At 48.1% G+C, this 21,598-nt stretch overlaps 1 protein-coding gene across 1 annotated transcript in view; it reads right to left on the bottom strand.

Annotated features, from left to right (window-relative positions):
* The window catches only part of LOC113484652 (hydrocephalus-inducing protein homolog), a 159,441-nt gene that overhangs the window by 124,911 nt on the left and 12,932 nt on the right, over positions 1–21,598 (bottom strand). The window contains 3 exon segments of the mRNA XM_026857119.1: positions 7,378–7,502; positions 9,648–9,847; positions 17,831–17,965. Of these exon segments, the coding sequence (XP_026712920.1) occupies positions 7,378–7,502; positions 9,648–9,847; positions 17,831–17,965 (460 nt within the window).

Here is a 21,598-nt window from a genome sequence, read left to right as displayed (position 1 = left end):
CAGTGGATGGAGTGGTTGGCAAGCTCTAGCAGTATGAGGGAAATCTCCCTTCATCTCAGCATTCCCTGGTCTCAGCTGTGGAGGAACTGTCACAGAGGGTCCAGAAAATGGAAGAGGACATGTCCTACGCTCCACGTGCATGGGCCGATGTCTCAGCCATCAGAAGTAAATGTTTCCCCACCCAAGAGAAAGGCAGCAGAAGGCACACACCATGAGGCACCCTGTGGTTTTTCCTCCGAGACCATGGAGAGAACATGAGGAGGTGGGATGGACAGCCCACTGCTGCCCTAGCTGCACGAGTAGACCAGCTGAAAGGGAAGGCCATCGCAAAAGGGGAGTCCTCCAAGAAAAGCACAGCTCCAGTGTCCAGTCAGAAATCCCCCAGACAGAACAGAATGGTGAACGTTATGTCTGACCCTCTTGAGGGGACCAGTAAATCATTCTTTCAAGAAGTGAGTGATGATGAGCAGGATTAGAGGGGCCCTGCCTCCAGCCAGGGGGAGGAAAGGGACAATAAGATTTATTGGACAGTGTGGATCTGATGGCCTGGCACGTCAGACCCACAAGAGTATAAGGCTTTGGTGGACATTGGCGCACAGTGCACCCTGATGCCATCGAGCTACAGTGGGGTTGAATCCATCTGCATCTCCGGAGTGACAGGGGAATCCCAACAGCTGACCCTACTGGAAGCTGCAGTGAGCCTGACTGGGAAGGACTGGCATAAGCACCCCATTGTGACTGGCCCAGATGCCCCGTGCATCCTGGGCATGGACTATCTCAGGAGAGGGCACTTCAAAGACCCAAAAGGGTACCAGTGGGCTTTTGGTGTAGCTGCCCTGGAGGAGGTTGAACAGTTGTCCACCTTACCTGGCCTCTCAGAGGATCCCTCAGTGGTGGGGCGGCTTAAGGTTGAGGAGCAGCGAGTGCCGATTGCTACCAGGACAGTGCACCGGCGGCAGTACCGCACCAACCGAGATTCCCTGGTCCCCATCCATCAGCTGATCCGTCAACTAGAAAGCCAGAAGGTGATCAGCAAAACTCACTCCCCCTTCAACAGCCCTACATGGCCCGTGAGAAAGCCTAATGGCGAATGGAGGCTAACTGTGGACTACCGTGGCCTGAATGAAGTTACGCCAGCAATGAGTGCTGCAGTGCCGGACATGCTGGAGCTCCAGTATGAACTGGAGTCAAAGGCAGCCAAGTGGTACGCCGCAACTGACATAGCTAACGCGTTCTTCTCCATTCCGATAGCGCCAGAGTGCAGGCCACAGTCTGCGTTCACTTGGAGAGGCATCCAGTACACCTGGAATCGATTGCCCCAGGGGTGGAACCACAGCTCCACCATTTGCCATGGACTGGTCCATACTGCACTGGAGAAAGGTGGGGCTCCAGAACACCTGCAGTACATTGATGACATCATTGTATGGGGGAACACAGCTGAGGAAGTCTCTGAAAAAGGGAAGAACATAATTGAAATTCTCCTGAAGGCCGGCTTTGCCCTTAAGCAAAAGAAAGTTAAGGGTCCTGCAAGGGAAATTCAATTCCTAGGGATAAAATGGCAAGATGGGCGTCACCACATCCCGATGGAGATGATAAACAAGATCACAGCCATGGCCCCACCAACCTCTAAAAAAGAGACTCAGTCTTTCCTGGGTGCTGTGGGGTTCTGGAGGATGCACATCCCAAACTACAGCCTGATTGTGAGCCCTCTCTACCACGTAACCTGTAAGAAGAACGATTTTAAATGGGGCCCTGAGCAACAACAATCCTTTGAACAGATTAAACGAGAGATTGCCCAAGCACGAGCCCTCCGGCCAGTCTGGGAAGGGCAGGAGGTTAAGAACATGCTCTACACCGCAGCCGGGGAGAACGGCCCTACCTGGAGCCTCTGGCAGAGAGCCCCTGGGGAGACCCGAGGCCGACCTCTGGGCTTTTGGAGCCGGGGATACAAAGGCTCTGAAACTAATTACACACCAACTGAGAAGGAGATACTGGCATCGTATGAAGGAGTTCGGGCTGCCTCAGAAGTGGTCGGCACTGAAAGACAGCTCCTCCTGGCACCCCGACTGCTGGTGCTAGGGGGAATGTTCAAAGGAAAAGCCTCCTCCACGCATCATGCAACCGATGCCCCGTGGAGTAAATGGGTTGCATTGATAACACAACGGGCTCGAATAGGGAATCCCAGCCGCCCAGGGATACTAGAGGTGATCACGAACTGGCCAGAGAGCAAAGATTCCGGGATGTCACCAGAACAGTGCTAAGGAGGCCCCACCATATAACGAGCTGCCGGATGAGGAGAAGCGATATGCCCTGTTCACTGATGGGTCTTGTCGCATTGTGGGGAAACATCAATAGCGGAAGGCTGCTGTACGGAGTCCCATACGATGGGTCACTGAAGCTGCTGAGGGACAGGGGGAATCGAGCCAGTTTGCAGAAGTGAAAGCCATCCAGCTTGCTTTGGACATTGCTGAGTGGGAAAAGTGGCCGAGGCTCTACCTCTACACCGACTCGTGGGCAATGGCGAATACTCTGTGGAAATGGCTGCAGCAATGGAAGCAGAACAACTGGCAACGTAAGGGTAAAACCGTCTGGGCTGCTGAAGTATGGCAGGACATTGCAGCCCGTGTGGAGAACCTCATTGTGAAGGTGTGCCATGTGGATGCCCATGTACCCGAGTTGTGCCACTGATGAACAGTGACACAACCACCAGGCAGACCAAGCTGCTCAGATTAGAGTGGCTCAGGTGGACTTGGACTGGCAGCACAAAGGTGAACTGTTCATAGCTCGGTGGGTCCACGAGACCTCGGGCCACCAAGGTAGGGATGCAACATACAGGTAGGCTCGAGATCGAGGGGTGGACCTCACCATTGACCCCATCGCAGAGATCATCCAGGGATGCGAGATGTGTGCTACAATCAAACATGCCAAGTGGGTGAAGCCCCAGCGGAATGGAGAGCGATGGCTGAAATATAGATATGGATAGGCCTGGCAGATCGACTCCATCACACTGCCACAGACCCGCCACAGGAAGCGCCACGTGCTCACAATGGTGGAAGTAACCACTGGGTGGCTGGAAGCTTACCCAGTGCCCCACGCCACTGCCCGGAACAACATCCTGGGCCTTGAGACCCAAGTCCTGTGGTGACACGGCACCCCAGAGAGAATTGAGTCAGACAACGGGACCCACTTCCAAAACAACCTCATAAATGCCTGGGTAGAAGAACACAGCATCGAGTGGGTCTGCCATATCCCCTACCACGCACCAGCCTCTGGGAAGATCGAGAGCTACAATGGACTGTTAAAAACCACATTGAAAGCACTGGGAGGTGGCACCTTCAGAGACTGGGACATGCATCTAGCAAAGGCCACCTGGCTAGTCAACACAAGAGGATCTGCCAGTCGAGCTGGCCTGGCTCAGTCGAGACCTCCACGTGCTGTAGATGGGGATAAAGTCCCTGTGGTGCACATGAGGAATATATTGGGAGAAATGGTCTGGTTTAGTCCTGCGCCAGGCAAAGGCAAACCCATCCACGGGATTGCTTTCGCCCAGGGACCTGGGTGCACCTGGTGGGTGATGCAGGACAATGGAGAGGTCCGATGTGTACCACAGGGGGACTTGATTCTGGGTGAGAAGATGCCGTAAATTATGCTGTGCCTGTGTAAATTATTACTTTGTTATTGTTAACTGCTAAATGGCACCTGGACATGACGCAGATGGTATAGAATAAAGGGGTGGATTATGTCCTGGTTCATCTAGGATAGGGTCAAGTTTTCCCCAGCAGAGAGAGAGGGGGAAGGGATCTCCAGCCGGGTTATTCATACCATGCTGACATCAGGTCCAGGGGCGGAGCCTTTTCACTTTCGCTTCTGGTTTTGGTTTTTGCCATACACACGGTGGGTTTGCTCCTTGATCATTTAGCGGTATTTCTGTGTATCGTTTGTCTTGTTCACTGTTATTGCTGTTTATTGTTGTGACCATTGATGCTGTTGTTATTCAGATTGTTCTATCACTCTGTTGTATTAAATTTCTTGTTATTTCAGCCAGGGTCTGTGTCTAACTTCCAGCCCGACCGGTGCAGGTGGAGGAGGGGCATCGGCAACGTGCTCTCTCATCCCGGCAGGATTAAACATTGCACACATGGTCTGCGGCTCTGCACTACGCCTGAAACAAGCGGCTTTTAAGACTGATTGATTAAATGTTTCGGTTTCACTTCAGCAATTAATCTCAGTAGCCTTTTACTTATTTGTATGCCTCAAAGCTTGAGAGATAATCCCTTAATGATTCCTTGCTCCCCTTCTCAGTCTGTGGTTTATTGCAAAATAACCACAGCGCCATACTGACAGGCAGGAGTGAATCCTGGCTTCATGTCCTAGGTACCTGCACCATGTTCTGGGGAGGTTGCCCATCCCAGAGCCAGCTGATAGTTTGGTCCCTGTGGCCTATCCATGAAAATCACTTTTGCAAATATTAACCATGGAGGAATCAGGTGTTTCAGTAAGAAGGTGGCTCAGGTTTTCAAAGCAAGCTGTGAAGATCCTGGCCCTGGATTCTTCACTCGGACTTTTCATTTCATGTGGTATAAACCCCACCGCCCTAACCTCTAGTGTAGTTGGCCCTGATCTAACCCAGAAAAAGGTCCCCTATACGCACACAAATGAGGCACCTTTTGTCATTCTCTATCTGAAATTTCAGTTGTTCTGTCAAGAAAGTGTTACCCAAATTATGAGCTTCTCTGAGTGAACATAAACCATTCTCTGTGAATGTGTCATTGACTGAAAAATATTAAGCAAAGCTGTGATAACTCACAAGGCTACAAAGAGCATTTGGAAGATACAGGAGCATTTCTAGAACGTCTACAAACTCAAGACAATAAAATGCTCATTGGTGGGCTAAAGCATCACAGTTGCACCTAGGTGAGGGCATCACACTTCCCAGGACTGAAGTTCAGCAACAGGGACAAAACAAACCTCTCTTTCAGGCAAGAGGAAATGCACACCAAATGCATTCAGGCAACTGAGGAAGTGTCTCGACCAGCACCACAAGATACCTCTGCTGAACCAAGGCAGACAGAAGCATTTTAACATCACACCTTTTCTTTAGTTTTTCCCACTTAGTCTTAAAGTGACTTAAAAATCTGACAGCATTTCTGTGGCTCGAGCTTGGCTTCTCATCACTGAATCACAAAATCACAGAATCATCTAGGTTGGAAAGGACCCCGGAGATCATCTAGTCCAACCGTTCACCTAGCACAGTTCCCACCTACAGCGTATCCTTAAGCTCTGAATCAAGCCTAATCTTGAACCCCTCCAGGGATGGGGACTCCACCACCTCCCTGGGCAGCCCATTCCAACGCCCAACAACCCCTTCTGGAAAGAAATGCTTCCTAATATCTAGTCTGAACTTTCCCTGGCACAACTTGAGGCCACTCCCTCTTGTCCTGTCACTTTCTACTAGGCTAAAGAGGCTCCAACAAGGCTCTCTGCAGCTTCCTTTCAGGGAGCTGTAGAGGGTGATGAGGTCTCCCCTCAGCCTCCTCTTCTCCAGTCTAAACAATCCCAGTTCCCTCAGTCGCTCCTCACAGGACATGTGTTCCAGACCCTGCACCAGCTTTGTAGCCCTTCTCTGGACACGCTCGAGTAACTCAGTGTCCTTTTTGTAGTGAGGGGCCCAAAACTAAACACAGTAATCAAGGTGCGGCCTCACCAGCACCAAGTACAGGGCTCAGATCCCTTCCCTGTCCCTGCTGGCCACACTAATCCTGATACAAACCAGGACGCCATTGGACTTCTTGGCCACCTGGGCACACTGCTGGCTCCTGTGCAGCCAGCTGTCAATCACCCCCCAGGTCTGACTGTCAGCTCTCCATCCACTCCTCCCCAAGCCTGTAGCGCTGCTGGGGGTTGTTGTGGCCCAAGGGCAGCCCCCGGCATTTGGCCTCAGTGAAGCTCATGCAGTTGGGCTCACCTCCAGCCTGTCCAGGTCTCTCTGCAGCCTCCCTGCCCTCGAGCAGATCAACACTCCTGCCCAACTTGGTGTCATCTGCAAACTGACTGAGGGTGCCCTCGATCCCCTCGTCTAGATCATCAATAAAGATGTTAAACAGGAGTGACCCCAAAACCCAGCCCCGGGGGACACCACTCGTGACCGGCCGCCAGCTGGATTTAACTCCATTCACCACAACTCTCTGGGCCCGGTTGTGCAGCCAGTTTTTTACCTAGCGAAGTGTGCGATTGTCCAAACCTCGAGCAGCCATTTTTGCCAGGAGAATTTTGCAGGAAACTGTGTCAAAGGCCTCACTAAAGTCAAGGTAAACAATATCCACAGCCTTTCCCTCATCCAATAAGGTGGTCGCTCTGTCATGGAAGGAGATCAGGTTTGTCAAGCAGGACCTGCCTTTCATAAACCCATGCGACTGGGCCTGAGCATCTGGTTGTCCCTCATGTGTTGCATGATGGTACTCAGGACGAGCTGCTCCATCAGCTTCCCGGGCACCGAAGTCAAGCTGACAGGCCTGTAATCTCCCAGATTGGACTTCTGACCCTTCTTATAGATGGGTGTCACATTGACCGATTTCCAATCAGTTGGGACCTCCCCGGTCAGCCAGGACTGCTGGGAAATGATAGTATAAATTTTATACTTATCTCAGGAGGCAGCAAGCACTCCCTGCTAAACCTCAAGAGCCCTCAAGTCCTGGATGCTTCAGTCCTGATGTTGTGAAGATATAGATGGGTAGAAGGCAACATAAAAAAAGGGTCTGTGGCAAGACACCGGAGAAGCAGTACAAGGGACAGAGGTGTGTAAGAGACAGGGGGCATTTAGAGAGAGTCCGACAGAGACATGCATTCCCCACGTTACACTTCAAATGGAGCACTGTCTAGGAATAAAACTTCACAGCTGCTGCATGTGCACACTGCAATGGAGAATCAAGGTTTCTCCTTCCTCCACTCAGCATCTCCCAGCAAAACAGCAAGACAAAAATCTCATTCCTACTTGAGGGGATCCACTTTAACAACCCCCTAAACACCAACTATTTGTCAGTTTTTCCTTGAGGTAAAGAACAGGGGAGGTACACCTGGAGAGGGAATTAAGGTGGCTGTGACAACGGGAAACATGGCAGATGACTGTCACAGGGGTGTGCTGGGTGAAGAACACCGTGCTGACAGCAGGGATGGACCAGCACACAGCCACACAGGACAAACGAACAGGTTCAGCCTTTGCCCCTTATCTGCTCACTTCTAAGCACTTAGATGTGCAGAGGTTTTGAAAGAAAAACATTTAGAAGTAGTTTGAAAAGCAAGTTTAACATTATTCTGCTTAGAAGGGGATCTGTTCTGAAGGATGCAGAGAGCGTGCATCACGCAGTGCCCAGCACTTACCTGTGTCATAGTGAACTACCAGGGAACTTGAATGATCTCCAGTCTTCAGCGGGTGAAACTCCACTGTCACTTGCACGGCATCACCAATCCCAAGAGTCCTGATGGAGGGCTCCACAGAGAAGGGGCTGCAATGCAGAGACACATCAGGGCTATTGTGGGTGATCTGGGGACTATACCCCTTTTGCAGTTTGCTCCACTTCAGCTCACTTGTGCAAGCAAGAAGCAAACAAGCCACAGCCAGTAGAAAAAAAAAAAACAGAACACAGAGGATCAGAATGGCATTACTGACTCTCACTTCTGACGAGATCCCGCTCTCCGAACATCCTGTGGTGTCAAACGACCTCACCTTCCCCATACTCTGCATCCCCTTCCCTGCAGGGAGGCTCAGGATTCCGACTGCTGACAATACAGCCGGAGGACGGGTTCGGAGGAGCACAGAGAGGGTGAGAGCTATCTGCCTGCACAACTTGACAATGACTTCCTCAGGAATCTGTCTTTTCCTGCCACCTATAAACTCCACCTCAAGAGATGCAAATGTCAGGGAATTACCTGTCCCAGGGAGACTGCAGCCTAGCAATCAGACAGGGAGGTCTTTCCAGAAGACCAGAGAATAATTATGGTTTAATTTGCAGAATTAATTTTTTTACACCTTGAAAACATCCTAGTTTAGTCTAAGAAAGGGCATGTTTCATTGGCATAAATATGAAAGCTGCTCTAAGAAAAGGAGCAATCAGAAAAAGCTGAATAAGTGCAAACACAGATTAGAGCAATACAATGACATGGAAACAAGACACGGCAGGAGGATCCCTTGTACAGCCTGAACTGTTAAACCCCTGGCTAAAGGAAGTCCCATTACCAGGAGCACATCAAAGTGAGTTTAACAGGAGGTTTTCTATGTATTCACAACCACTGCAGTCTGACACTCTGGGTTGTAATCCAAGCTCAATAACTGTTTGCTTGGCCCACTAGGCAAATTCTATGCAATACATTGGCAATAATTATGATTTTTACTTTGGATTTAATATGAGCAAGTATGATTTGTCACCAGGTGAACGGCTCTTGGCTGACAGACACAAAGCTCAGCGCTTTAATGCAAAGGGGACAAGTCAGTGAAACATGCCTCTGCAGCTGGGCTTCATGGCTCTTCTACAGCCCCACTTAGAAAACAAAAGTTATTGGGTTTAGTGCTGTGCTTTGGTGGTCAATTTGTCACCTTAAAAAGATGTTCTGGAGAGTTTTACCGTGATTATTAGAGAATGCAATACACACAAAAATATTGAGAACAACTGAGCCATGCACAAGCTGAACCTTATAGTGACAGGTGATTAAATTGCTGGAGTTTCTGCCCATTAAGGAGATATCGCTGCAATTAGGGGCCTGACCTGCTCCCATTACAACCAGCGAGAGCATTGCCACCGAAGCACGGGGCCTGCAATGTTTGTGTGCTGGGCCTGAGACTCTGGAGAGAGAAGGAAAGACAAGGCACCGCCAGTCTCAGAACTGGGCTGTTCTACAGGGTCCTTCATTCACACTGATGGTTATGCCAGAACTGCTGCAGGTCTCTGCCAGGGCTTGGGTCGGATCACTGCCTGGTGTGGAAAAGACAGAGATTTTGGTTTGGTGTTTTTTGTTTGTTTTTTTTTTGTTTTGTTTTGTTTGTTTTTTCCCATAACAGAAAAACTGCTAGTTAAGGAGGATCTCGGAGAACACTTCAGCACTACTTCCCATCCCATCACCTTCCTACTCCTTCCCCACGTCTACATACTCCTGCCCTCAGATGGATGGAAATAACACTCCTGAAGATATCTTCATCTTTTCAAATTGTCAGAAGATGATGATCCAACCAAGTTCAGGACTCAGTTCTCAGGACTGAGAAACAGAGCACAAATCAGACACTGCATGTCCTACACCCCACCCCATGCTGTACCCACAAGACAACTCTTACTGCTGTAGAAAGAGCTCGTTATCCCTCACATGGACCTGGTTCTCCAAGACCCAGAGATACAAGCTCCATGGTTAAACTCCCCTGAATTTCAGTCACTGTCACTAAGCTGTTGTCTGCAGCCTACAGATAAAAAGAGATGCTAAGGAGAAACCTCTGACATAGCCACGTGTCCTGTCACGTATCCACTGCAAAACCCACGTGTCCTGCCCATTTCCAGCTACGGCTGCAGTACAGCAGCTCAGGTGCTCTGATTCCTTGTTGTTACTGTTTACCAACCATATTATCACACAACAGCATTTTGCACAGAGACAACGAGCTCCTTTACCTCTCAGTGCTGATGCGGTAGTGAGCCTCCCGGTTACCGATGTTGCGAACCAGCAGAGTTTTCTGGGAGCTGTACTTGACTGGACAGACGGAGAAGTCCAGCTGGTCAGGGAAGTCCAGGATAGCTCGGGCACCTATAGCTCGGATTGGCACGATAAACTTTTCTCTTTCAGTGATGCACGTGAGCTGGTAGAAATAATCCTGCAGGGAAAGAAACAATCTCAGCACAGTGCATTTAGTACCATTCCATGGCAGAAGGAAAACTGCTGTTTTCTATGACTCTAACAGTAACATCCAGTAACATCATAGTACTTTTTACCTTAATGACCTTTCATTCCTGCAGCGTGACTTGAACAGGGCTGTTAACTTGCAAAGAAAAAACAATCCCATTGATTCACCTGCTTTCACAGCAAGCTGGCAGAAGCAGACAATGTTATCTGATACTTTTATTTGGAGACACCAAAATAGAGTAATTTTACGTGAGGGATTACAGCAGTAACGAGAACCCACTTTGATCACCACTGCAGATGATCAAAGGCTCCACTAAGCACCCAGTTGTGACACAGCACTAACTCCAATCCCAGCAATGCAGAGACCTCACTGACGCTGGCCAGGGGATGCTCAGGTGCATTTTCAAAAGGACTTTGCCACGTGCACGACCAACACTCAGTCTTTGGTGAAATATTTAACAAGCTGGACAGGGGAATTGTTCTGATATCAGGTGAGTGTAGGGTACGTGTGTATTTCCTACCCCTTCCCAGAGCATTATAGGGACAAGGCTGGAGACACACACCCTTAAAAAGCTATCTGATCTATCTCCCCACCCCAGAACAGGCTCAGCTCTACACCCAAACGATTCTTGCAAGATGTCTGACAAGTACTTAAAAGCACTAAAAATTCCACCCCTGCCCTCAGCAGCCTATTCCAGCTCTACCCTAGACTTAAGAGTTCTTCTTGTCCCTAATCACAGTTTCCCTTTCCAGCTCACATAGCCTCATGGGACATGGGAAACAGCTTTGCTTCCTCTCTGCTGCAGGGTTGATGCCTTATTAGCATGCCTACCTGAGGCAGGGGTAGCAGGAGCTGCAGATGGGACATACAGGGACAGCCCTGACAGAGCAAACTCAGCTGTGCTACTCCCCAGCATTAGCTTGTTCACAAGAGAGACAGACAGTCCCCCCAGCTGTCTGGCATTTAGCAGTATGAAGGCAAATCAAATCACCAAAATCATTGTACTGTAGGGAGGAGCAGATCCATCTCCAGACAGACAGTGTGGCATCACAGTGCTGCAAGTATCCCCTTGCCCCTGCTGAAATCACCGGTAAAACTGTTGCAGCACGGCCAGGAGCCATTACCTCCAGCAGCTCTTACTGATGAGTTGATGAAAGCTCTGCACCTTATCACTCATTTGCTGTCCTGATCTTTTTTCCTCAGTGCTTTGAAGCCGTCTGATATTTTTATCATTGTTGAAGAAGCCAGCAGATAATTCGATTTAAGAATTGCACACAACAAACTCTCTTAACCAGAACAGATTCAGATTCCTCTCTGCTTGGGATTTCCTGCTCTCCCACACCCGCACACTCCAAGCCTGGAAGGGACCTAGGGCAGCCAGAGGAGGCACAGACACAGAGCTACTGCTTTAACCCAGCAACTAACACCCAATGCTACTCACCAACTGAGGCTGAAAGTTGCTGTAACAGATGCTGTCACAGCCAAGATGTAAAAAGAATAAAGAAGGATCTTTTTCTCTACACATGTCAAATATTCATATTGGACCTTGCAGAAGGGCTTTTGCTTCGCGTATCTGGAAGGTAAAATACCAGGAAGGAAACTGCAGCAAACGACGTACAGAACTGTATATCACATTTCAGGAGTGTTTCATCTTCATCAAGTCTTTCTGAATTAGCAATTTTGTACTCAATCCTGCAGCCTAAGCCATCTAAAATAAAAGGTACGGGCAGCCCATGTGAACTTAAAGCACCTACTACCTGGGTACTTCACATCCTGGACTGTTTAGATCTTCAGAAACCGCATTAGCAAATGAAGAATGCTATTTACTTTTTTTGTTGTTGCTGTTACTTTGGCCACACTACTGTAACAAAGGCACTGTAAATCCACTTGGAAGCTGCCTGCCTTATTAAGCCTTGGCATGCCATATTTACTTCTCTCTCCTAGATGCCAGGTTGACAGATGATGATGCAAGTTCAGATCAGCAGGGAGATCAAGAAAAAAGAAACTTCAACAGTTGGAGCTATTTAAAGGAAATAATAGGAAACCATTTTCAAGTCACTGTCATTGCTAAGGAGCAAGGTGATCCACAGCAATGTACAGAAGAGCCCAAGGAATAAATGCCTCCCCGAGGTGTAAACCCCCAGAAGCAAGCACATGCCATCTTCCTAGCTCTGGGGCTGGGGAGGGGCACTGGGATTGCCTGCACCAGGAAAGGGTGTTAAGGATTTCACCAGACTGTGGGTATTTCTAGGCTGCTTTATTAACAGCTTGGAGTTGGGCCATCACCTCCGTGACTGGCAACAGCTCACAAAAGGCACCCTCTATATATGATATAACATACAATACAAAGAGTCTCTAGTGACTTTCCAGGAACTTTCGGCTCTCAGTTCATCATCAATTTCAAAAGTCCTTTGTATTCCATAGTTTTAGCTAGTTCTTATCATTCCGTTCCAATTCCTCTTTGGACACCACTGCTAACTGATGCAGCCTTTAGTCATCATGGTTACCTACCTTCTGAACAATCTTCATCATAACTCACTTCTAGACTTCCAAGAAAAGACTCAAATTGTTCTATTTAACATATACTCAATCTATGTCTAACCTTTCATTACGTAACTTTCTAAGTTGTTTAAATTGTCGGTATTGTTCCTAGAGCACCTGTGCTCTATTGTGAACAATATCTATTTATTAATTATTCCTGCTATTAATAATATCCTAAGAGAAAAGCTTGTTCCTTTTACAAAGGTTGTCTCTGGCCTCAGAGACAACCATGACCTTGAGAGATCAAGTTGCCTCTCACCATTCATGCACAGGCACATTGTGTGCTGAGCCCCCTCTCCAGGGACGCCCTGGGACACTGCATCCTGCACAAGGGTGGACTCAGCTCTTCAGAGTGCCCTGACCCTTCAGCCACACTCTGTGACCCATCAGAATGGGACCTTGCACCAAGCTGAACACAGCCTCAGGCCAAATGGGGGGGAAAGCCAAGGGAAGAGGGGTGCCAGGCAGAAGCTGCCTGTTCAGGCTGCTGAGAACCCACAGTCTCATGAGCTTCTGCAAGCTGAATCACCCTCCCTTGGCAGGAGATAGAGGCTGCCGTTCTTCACGGCAGCACTGCCCTGCGCAACCAGCTCTGCTAGGCACTTGCTTACAGTCTACGGGTACAGCTGGAACCAGTTTACAGCCTTATTTTACTTTGCAACTGCAAACCCTTAGATGGTTTCAAAGCAGGTTTCTAAATAAACACGCCTGGTGAGAGAGGGGTTGCATCGCTTCCGTGCTTTGAAAATTGCTTTTAGACCCACCAGCTTCAGTCTACAGATTTTCATGAAAATACAACTTCATCCTTCATACAACTCCTCTCCCAGTTTCAAGGAAAACACCTGTCACTGTACAATGGTTCCTCTTCTCTTACCTTCGAGAAGCAAAAAGTTACAAGCTCTGGCCTGCAAAGTATCACCGCTGGCATGAACTGATTGTGTCTCAGAGGTGTCAGTTCAGGCTCTTTGCAAGCTCAGGTTAACGTTAATTACTGTCACAGTGATAGCAACCTTCACTGCCCAGTACACCAGCAAACGCAGGGGTAGGTTTTGCTGCATAACCAATCCTAAAGACTTCACTGAATTCCCTGCAGCAGACAACTGCAAAGAGATCCTTGTAGCATGAGGCAACATAGCAAATCTCGCAGGGAAAGCTCCCTGCTGAAACCAGGCTATCATAAAGGCTGGAAAACAAGGGCCATTAAAAGAGAGGAGAGACTGGAGGATGAAGACAGCTTCCCATGAGAAGGGGTGGCCCTTCTCCTGCCTTCCTCAGCCACCAATTCACAGGAAGTTTTGAAATCAGTCACTTGGCTCCAGGTTCATTTTGCACAGGGCCATTTGCCTTGATTTTCTGCCCCTTTCTTCCACGCAAGTCATCTTAAAAGTATACTTGGAATAGCTTCTGTGTGCTACCAAACACCTAACAGCGCCCAAATGAATTCTAATTTCACTAATGCAATAACTTACCGACCTGTCGTACTTCATATTAATCATCGAGCATTAATTGAGTCTCCACTGAGCATCAGCAATGAATTTAGCAAACCTTACAGAATGAACTTGAATATATTGTATTACCACAGCGAAAAGAATGAGAGAACAAAACAGAATAAGCTGTGCTATGTATTTGTATGCTTCTCACTTCCTTCTTCCTCTAAGATAATCTATTAATAAGCCAAAGGACACACACAAATATATGTATTCCTGTCTATTGCCAGTCAGTTCCACGATGATTTCGAATTAGGCAGAGACTGTCAGACCATAACGCAAGGACACCCGAACACAGGGTGGCACAAGAACACCCACACCGTGCAACTGAAGCCCCCAAACAGAAATGTGTACATCAGAAGCAGCAGGAGTAACTAATTGGAAATGTTGCCCAACAGAAAAATTAGCATTTCTTATTTGTAAGACAAGTGCCAATAAACAGAGACATGTCAGCTATTTATTTAGTTTCTGACAGTCCCATCCTGTGGCGCATTCCCAAATGACTGCAAGACAATAGGAAACTGCTCATTTTTCAAGCAAGCACTACATGGCACATGGCATTTCAGCCACTAACAACTCACATGGTCCTTTTGTTTACAGCTTAGCCCCAATTTTACTCCCTTGAATCAGGAGTGACTTTGCTGAAGTCAGACTAACCCCGGGAAAGAACAGATTCAAACCAACTCCATAGCAGGAGGAGTGCCCAGCCCTGGCAGAGGGGTTTGTACCTGCGTCCCAGCTCACTGGGTTATCCACCCTCCCTGCAGGTGATGGAGCAGCAGAGGGATAGAGGCTGCTCAAAGGCAGCACTCGTAAGCCTTCCACAACTAACACACAGGTGTTCTGCATGCAAGCCACTGCCAGCCCAACGCAGGCGGCTTTACAGAACCATTTCCCAAAGCCTCTTTGTTAAGGGGTTTCCAAGGTGCCGTGCACCTCCTGACTGTGCTGTTAATGTGTTTCTAGCTGAGCTACAGCACTCTGGGGCTTCACTGGCCCACACTCCATCAAGTATGAGACAAAATGTTTGATTCGTACAAAATTCTGATTCTGCTGTATAAATCCCCACGTGCTCCTCACTGAGCAGCATGAATCCCTCTCCCCATGCCCTGCACAACCCCCAGTGCAGCAGAAACCACTGGAGTGTCACTGCAGCTGTGCAGAGGACCTCTCGCTGGCAGAGCTCCCTGCTCCACACACTTGACAGTTCAAGGGCAAAACAAGGCACAAAGTATTGGACACCAGTGTTCTTGAGGGTTCTCTCACTCCGCTTGTATTTGTGGCGATGTTCACATGTTGCTCTGCTGCCTCTCTAAACTTGAAGAGCAGCACTTTGCCCTTCACGGGCACTAATATACCTCTGCCACCCCCAGAAAGAACACTAATCAATATGAATAAATCACATTTTGAAGGCACTGGTGTACTTTGCAAAGCCTACCTCCATGAGATTAAGCTCTTTTGTCACTTGGGTAGTTTGGAGAACTGCCCTAGGACAACATAATTTTAACCCTAAATATTAATGATGTTAAATAATTTCTCAGTCCCTCCAAAGGAACAGATTATTTCACAAGCATGGGGAGCAAGGGACCACAGGGCATTTCCTCTTTAGTTTTCTATATCCATGCTGTTTGAGGATAGGACAAAGTGTTAAACTGTATCTAAGCAGCAAGTGAAAAAGCAGGTACACCCAAAGATATCTTGCACCTCTGGCCGGGTGCAGAAACATCTGCTGGCTCAAAGCTGTCCTCTAGCCTCGCCTCTCCAACAAAGTCATGCAAAGGACAGTGCTAAGAGGCAGCAGGATGCTGGTGGAAGAACTCAGCCTGCCTGTCCTTGTTTCCCTGCTTCCTCCCTTCCATGCCAAGTATTAAATTCTTCTGTACTAACAAGCCTTCAGATAACAGTGTTGACCCTGAGAATCAGACCTGCCAGGGCGACAGCACTGATGTGCAAACCTCTAAGCAAAGGCACGGTGTGTTTGGTGTGGAAGAGGTGCCAGCTGACAGAGCAGCCACAGTAACACAGGTGTTGACACAGCCACACTGCAGGCTCTGGATAATGTGCCTGCCTGCAGCTTGGACCTGCCCATTTATTCCCATATATGCTCATTCAGGCAGATGTCTCAAAGCTACCTGCAGCCCGACAACCTCCTGCTGAGTTAGGGACATCTAGAGCTCAGTGTGCCTGTGCCAGGCTGGCTCCCTGCCACCTGCACAGTGCTCCCTCTGCCCCAGCCTCCCAGCTGCATCGCAGACAGACAAGTGTCCTTAGGGACAGTCCAGCTGCAAGGCTTGAAAACAGAGGGGATGGAAAAGCACCATCTGCTCCAGTCCAGGGTGAGGCAGGGAAGTGGCTGCCCAATGGGAAACAGAAAAGCTCTCTGGATCTATTTGTTCCTCTAGTATTTTCCATAATAATTAAAACCCTACCATTGAGTAGAGACATGACTAATCATCTTATCAACACCCCACTCTGCCATTTTCCTACTGTTCCACGTGCATCTTCCCTCATGAACACTCAATGAAGTGCAGGGAGGGAAAGCACAGCCTGCCAGCCCCTGCTGCAGCAGCTAACAGCATCCTGCAGTGCCAAGAGGGGGCCAGCTGCAGACTGCCCAACCACAGCCTGGAGCAGACCCCACAGCAGGCTGTGGACTATAACCAGTGTGTAAAAACTGCAATGACTCCAGACAATGTTCCACTGTCTCACTACCGTGGCCAACACACGAGGCAATGTGACTCTTGAATCGTAGAAAAAAAGACTCTACAACTCGAAACAGAGTTCTACAGCAGGTATGCTTACTCCGGCGCCGGAGTGCAAGGGGATTTCTCCACAAAGCTTGCACCCCAACAGCACATTTTACCAGAAATTATTATAGAGTGTGGATATCCATATTCACTGGGTTACACAACACAAACATACATGTGCAGGAGTGAGGCTGGGTTAGTTAGAAAGGCTGATGTCAACAGTTTATGTTCTCTTTGCACCTGCCCATTGCCTCCTGGTGGCTGTCTTTGTGGGGCTTTGGGAGGAAGGCCTGTAGTCTTTCTCACCTCGTTTTTTCCCCAGAGCATGCACAGATTCTCTTGGCCAGTTTCTTGAATAACAAGAGTATTTTACAGCCAGTTTACTCATTCTATCTTATCTAAGAGAACCAGTGGAACTTCTACCATCCATACATGGCTATCTTTACTTATTACCAAGACTCCAACTAGTTAGAGCACACCTGTTCCCCAAGGACAAAAACATGATATTTTGATGAACATTGTAGTTTTTGGTAGATTTTCACAGCAAACTACTTGGTTTTAATGAACACAGTAGTCCTTAGTAAAATTCCAGTCTGGGCAAGCAGGAGTCTTAGCAATATTAAAAAATCCTAGAAGTAATACCATAACTTGCTATAAGTAAGTAAATAAGTTGCTAAGCAGTTTGCTATAAGTAAAGAAGTCTCAAAACAAGTAATCATTTCTCTGTATTGCTCCAGTTTCAAAGGGTGGCAATCCTCACTTTGATCAGGCTCACTTTGGGTCCTACAAATAACAGGTCATTTCTAAACAGACCTCTGTATCTACCATTAGTGGAGCAAACCCATAATCACACAGCCGTGGACAGATACCAGAAACCAACACCTTGGGAGGTCACCCCACCACAGATGGCAGATTTTCTTATCTCTGAAACCAACAGACATGACATTAAATGTTCCATCACTGAAGGATAAAAATCGTCTGAAACACATGGGAGCCTCCAGCCTATGAGAGCATAATCCTCACCATGGGGAAAGAATTTCCCTCAGTTCTAGATCCGGGGCAACCCCACTGGAACCAGGACAGTCCTCAAAAGCCACAGCAGATGCCCTGTTCTGAATCCAGCCCAGCAGGTTCAGCTTCCACTGAAGGCACCGACCTCTCTGGACCTCCAGTCTCACCTTGTTCTCCTCCGGGGTGAACAGGATGCAGAAAGTTGAACACATGCCAGGCGCGACCTTACAGCACACACCACCAGGGCTGGTCAACTTGAAGTAAGGCGACGGCTCCAAGACAACCTTCACCAGCCGAGGAACCTGCAGGAAAGACAGGAAACTATGATTTTGCCACTCACACAAAAACATGAGGAGAAAATACCTGGCCATGCCCTGGGGACATCCCTCTTTAACCACCTTTCCAAAGCATTTTTAACTCTTGAGGTTGTCACAACCTGGATTGGAAGTCCAAAGAGTCACAAGGGTGATCCCCTCAGGTTAAATTAAGGTGAAACGACACCAAATGACCAGTTAAAGTGTCTTACTTGCAGTAGAAAACAATTTAAACTTGGAAAAGGATAATAAGCAATGTGGTCTCTTATAAATCTGTAAGAACAAAAAGAGAGGAAAGAACAAGAAAGGTGATAGAGAGTCAAAGAAATCTGGATCACCAGATCCAGTGTTGTCTCAAGTACGACCATATTGGCTGGTGGGTGCACACACAGCAAAGTTTCTGTTGCCTTTCCAGTTCATCTTATCAGCTGGTTAGCATACTTCTGCTTCTGGGGCAGAAATGCTCACCCCTCGCCAGGCCTTGTCGCCTCTTCAATGGCGACAGCACGAAGCCATTAGCAAGGCCAGCATGGCGTCTGGCTGACACAATGGAGCCAACACAGTACCGGGCTTACACAGTGCAGACAGTGATTGGTGGTGTTTGTGCTTGAGGGGAAACTTTTGGTTTCACTCAGTTTCCCTCCTTTGAGGCCCACACATAAGGAATTTGTCAATATACAACTGCAAGGGAGTGGGGGTGCAGCCTTCCATACACTCCCACTCCCTTGGGTGACATTCCTTAGGACTTATCACAAAGGCCCCAGCTTGTCCTGAAAGTTTTCTGTGTCAGTGAATATTTATGGCATCAGTTCCTTCTGTTCCTTACAGAGGTACATGCACCTAATACACCAGAATGGAATCCATTCTGCCAGGGCAGAATAGCTCCAGGCCAGAGGCAGTAGAGCAATGTCCTGCTGTGAAGGAATCACCAAGCAGGTGAGACACCAGCGGCACGGAGAGATAATACCTGAATCAAGTCATCCACATATCAACCAGCCCAATGAACCTGTGGGCTTCTGCCTGCACACACCCAAGCAGTCATGCCTCTGGAGAGGGATGAAATATCTGAAGGCAAACCAGTACCTGTTATACTGGAGGGAGGAAGAAATTCACTTCTAACATACTGGGTTTGAGTGGGGCAGTCATACTGCAGTGCTACTCACGCAGGCAGACCAGCAAGAGAAGGACACCACAGACACTGTGCCTTACTGGGAATAAAAGGAAACCTGGAGAGCAAAAGGAGGAACATAGGCAGAAAAAGAGACACAAAACAAGGATATGGCTAAGGGAATTTAAAGGGGGCTGTAAAGAAGCAATGGAGAAGCCCAATACACTACAAGGAAAGGCTGATGCAGAAGATGAGAGCGGTCAACTTGCCAAAATGATGGCAAGGCAGACAACCCCCCAGGCTGGGCCTATCAATTATGGGCTTCAGAGGTGTCCTGGTTCAGCTAAGATAGGGTTATGTTTCCCCAGCAGTGGGAGGGGCTCTAGCCGGGTTATTCAATACCATGCTGATGTCAGGCCCATGCGCCAAGCACAGGAATAGTTTCTGTGTGGCTTTTGTCCCTGAGAGTACCCATGACGGGGCTACTTTACCCTGTTGGTATAACTCTGTATATCTTTTGTCCTGTTTACTGTTATTACTGCTTGTTGCTATTGCTATTGTTGTTGTTCGTTTTATTATTTGTTACACTGTTGTATTAAGTTTTTCCCTATCCCAACCCCGGGGTTTGTATCTCACTCCCTGCCCCGTCTGGTCCGAGGGTGGGGGAGGGACAACGGCAGTGGGGTCTCTGGTCCCGGCAGGGCCTAAATCACCACAAGGGGCATTTTCTGCCTTGAGATACATGACCAGCACTGACTCACAGTGCGGTTTCATTATTAAAAGCCACTCTTGGCTCTCTGGAGGCTCTTGCTGCCTGGTGCCTGTAGCCAGGCAGCTGCCAGTGCAGACAAGGCAAATTTCTGGGCATTCCTCCCCACACCCAGGAGCCCAGGAAGGCACCTTGCTCCAAGTTTCTGCCCTCTGGGATACCACTAGCACAGAGACAGCACATAGGTGTTTTCTAGCACACTGATATCAACACCTGAGCACCAAATCTCATCACAGAAAGTCTAAAACAGGCAATTTTGACTGACAGGCAGCTTCACTGATAAACAACAAATCCACGTGAGCCTTGGGAAAAAATGGAAGTTCATTCCTTACCACCTGCTCGAGCCTGATAACCCATGGCCAAGGCAGTCCAAGGCATCTCCAAACGCCCTTTTCTCCCAGCAGTGCCCTGGGACAGCAAGTTCCAGGAGCCAATTTCACACCACAGACAAACATTTTGGTCACCAAGTCCCTTGGGAGATGAGCCAAGACCTTCAGCAAAAGCCACCCAGAACATCACTGAGGGTAGTGAGGAGCAGCCTCAAGACAGAAAAGCAATTTTACAACACACAGATAAGAACAGTAACTATAGAGCAAAGTACTTCTGTACTTGAATGATTACAGAGCCTCTATATGGAATATATACTTTACTGTCAGCTGGATTTTTACAGAGCAGACAACCTCAGGCTATCATGCAGTATAGGTCAGCGGGATTTGGAGGAATCTGTGAAACTGGTGAGAAAACTTTGAGACAGAGTACAATGTTGCTGGACATCACCAAAAGCCAACAAAATTAAATAACAACCTCTCTTGGGATTATTATCTCTATCTTTGTGTACTTAAATATGCCAAGGATTTTCCTTAAAGCTGATTTACTTCTACACCAGAGCTGTCTTACTAGCTTCAAAACTAATTCATTTTGGAAAAAATCAACAGCTCACGTGTTGCCTCCCCTTTACAGGGCATACTAATCATAAGGTGCAGCTGTACAAGTTTATTATTTTTTACTGGGAATAGCAGAAATGTTGATGCAGATGTTGTTTTCCACTTGAGGAAAGCAGAGCAAATTGACTGCTTGTTGGCTGGTACTTGGCGCCGACAAATATTTCTAAGTGCCACCTGGGTAACAGAGCAGCTGAAGCCAGAAGACTTAATGGGAAAAAGCAGCACCATAGGTGTTGGAGAACGGCTTGCAGAGAGCAAGGCCATAGCTCCCCGCAGAAGTCAGTCACAGCCACCTGAGGTAAACAGAGGAAAAAACCCAGGGTACAGTGATGCTAACAGGGACTGTTGTGAGAACAAGGAGATAAGTTGGGGCGCATTATGACCTTGGGGGTGAGACGAAGGCAGCCCTGGGAGGGAAGCAGGTTCACAGCAAGAAAGATGTTTATGCATACCAGTAATGCCACAAGGGGCTGGGATATTATAATGTGACCTTTTGGATGTACCCAATGGCTGAGATATTATAATGTAGTTTCTTAAATGTATCCAATAGAGTTACAAGTAGTGTATTGTAGAGTGCTTATATACGGTGTGATTTCTTTCAATAAAGTTAAAGCTTGCTCTATCATTCACATTGAATCGGCTGCTTGCTTCCTCCGCCCGCCACACATAGGAACAAAGAGAAACTGAGGCACATTTTAATCAGCAAAGATGATAGCTACAGCAAAGAGTGCCTGGAATCAGCATGGACCCCATGAATGGTGGCCCCTGGACAGGGGCACTCACACTGCTCTTTCCAATAT

This window comes from Athene cunicularia (genome assembly GCF_003259725.1).
Source record: "Athene cunicularia isolate RWA chromosome 11 unlocalized genomic scaffold, athCun1 chr11_part3, whole genome shotgun sequence".
NCBI lineage: Eukaryota > Metazoa > Chordata > Aves > Strigiformes > Strigidae > Athene > Athene cunicularia.
The sequence above is the reverse complement of the archived record's forward strand: the minus strand, read 5'-3'. Positions and strand labels throughout refer to the sequence as shown.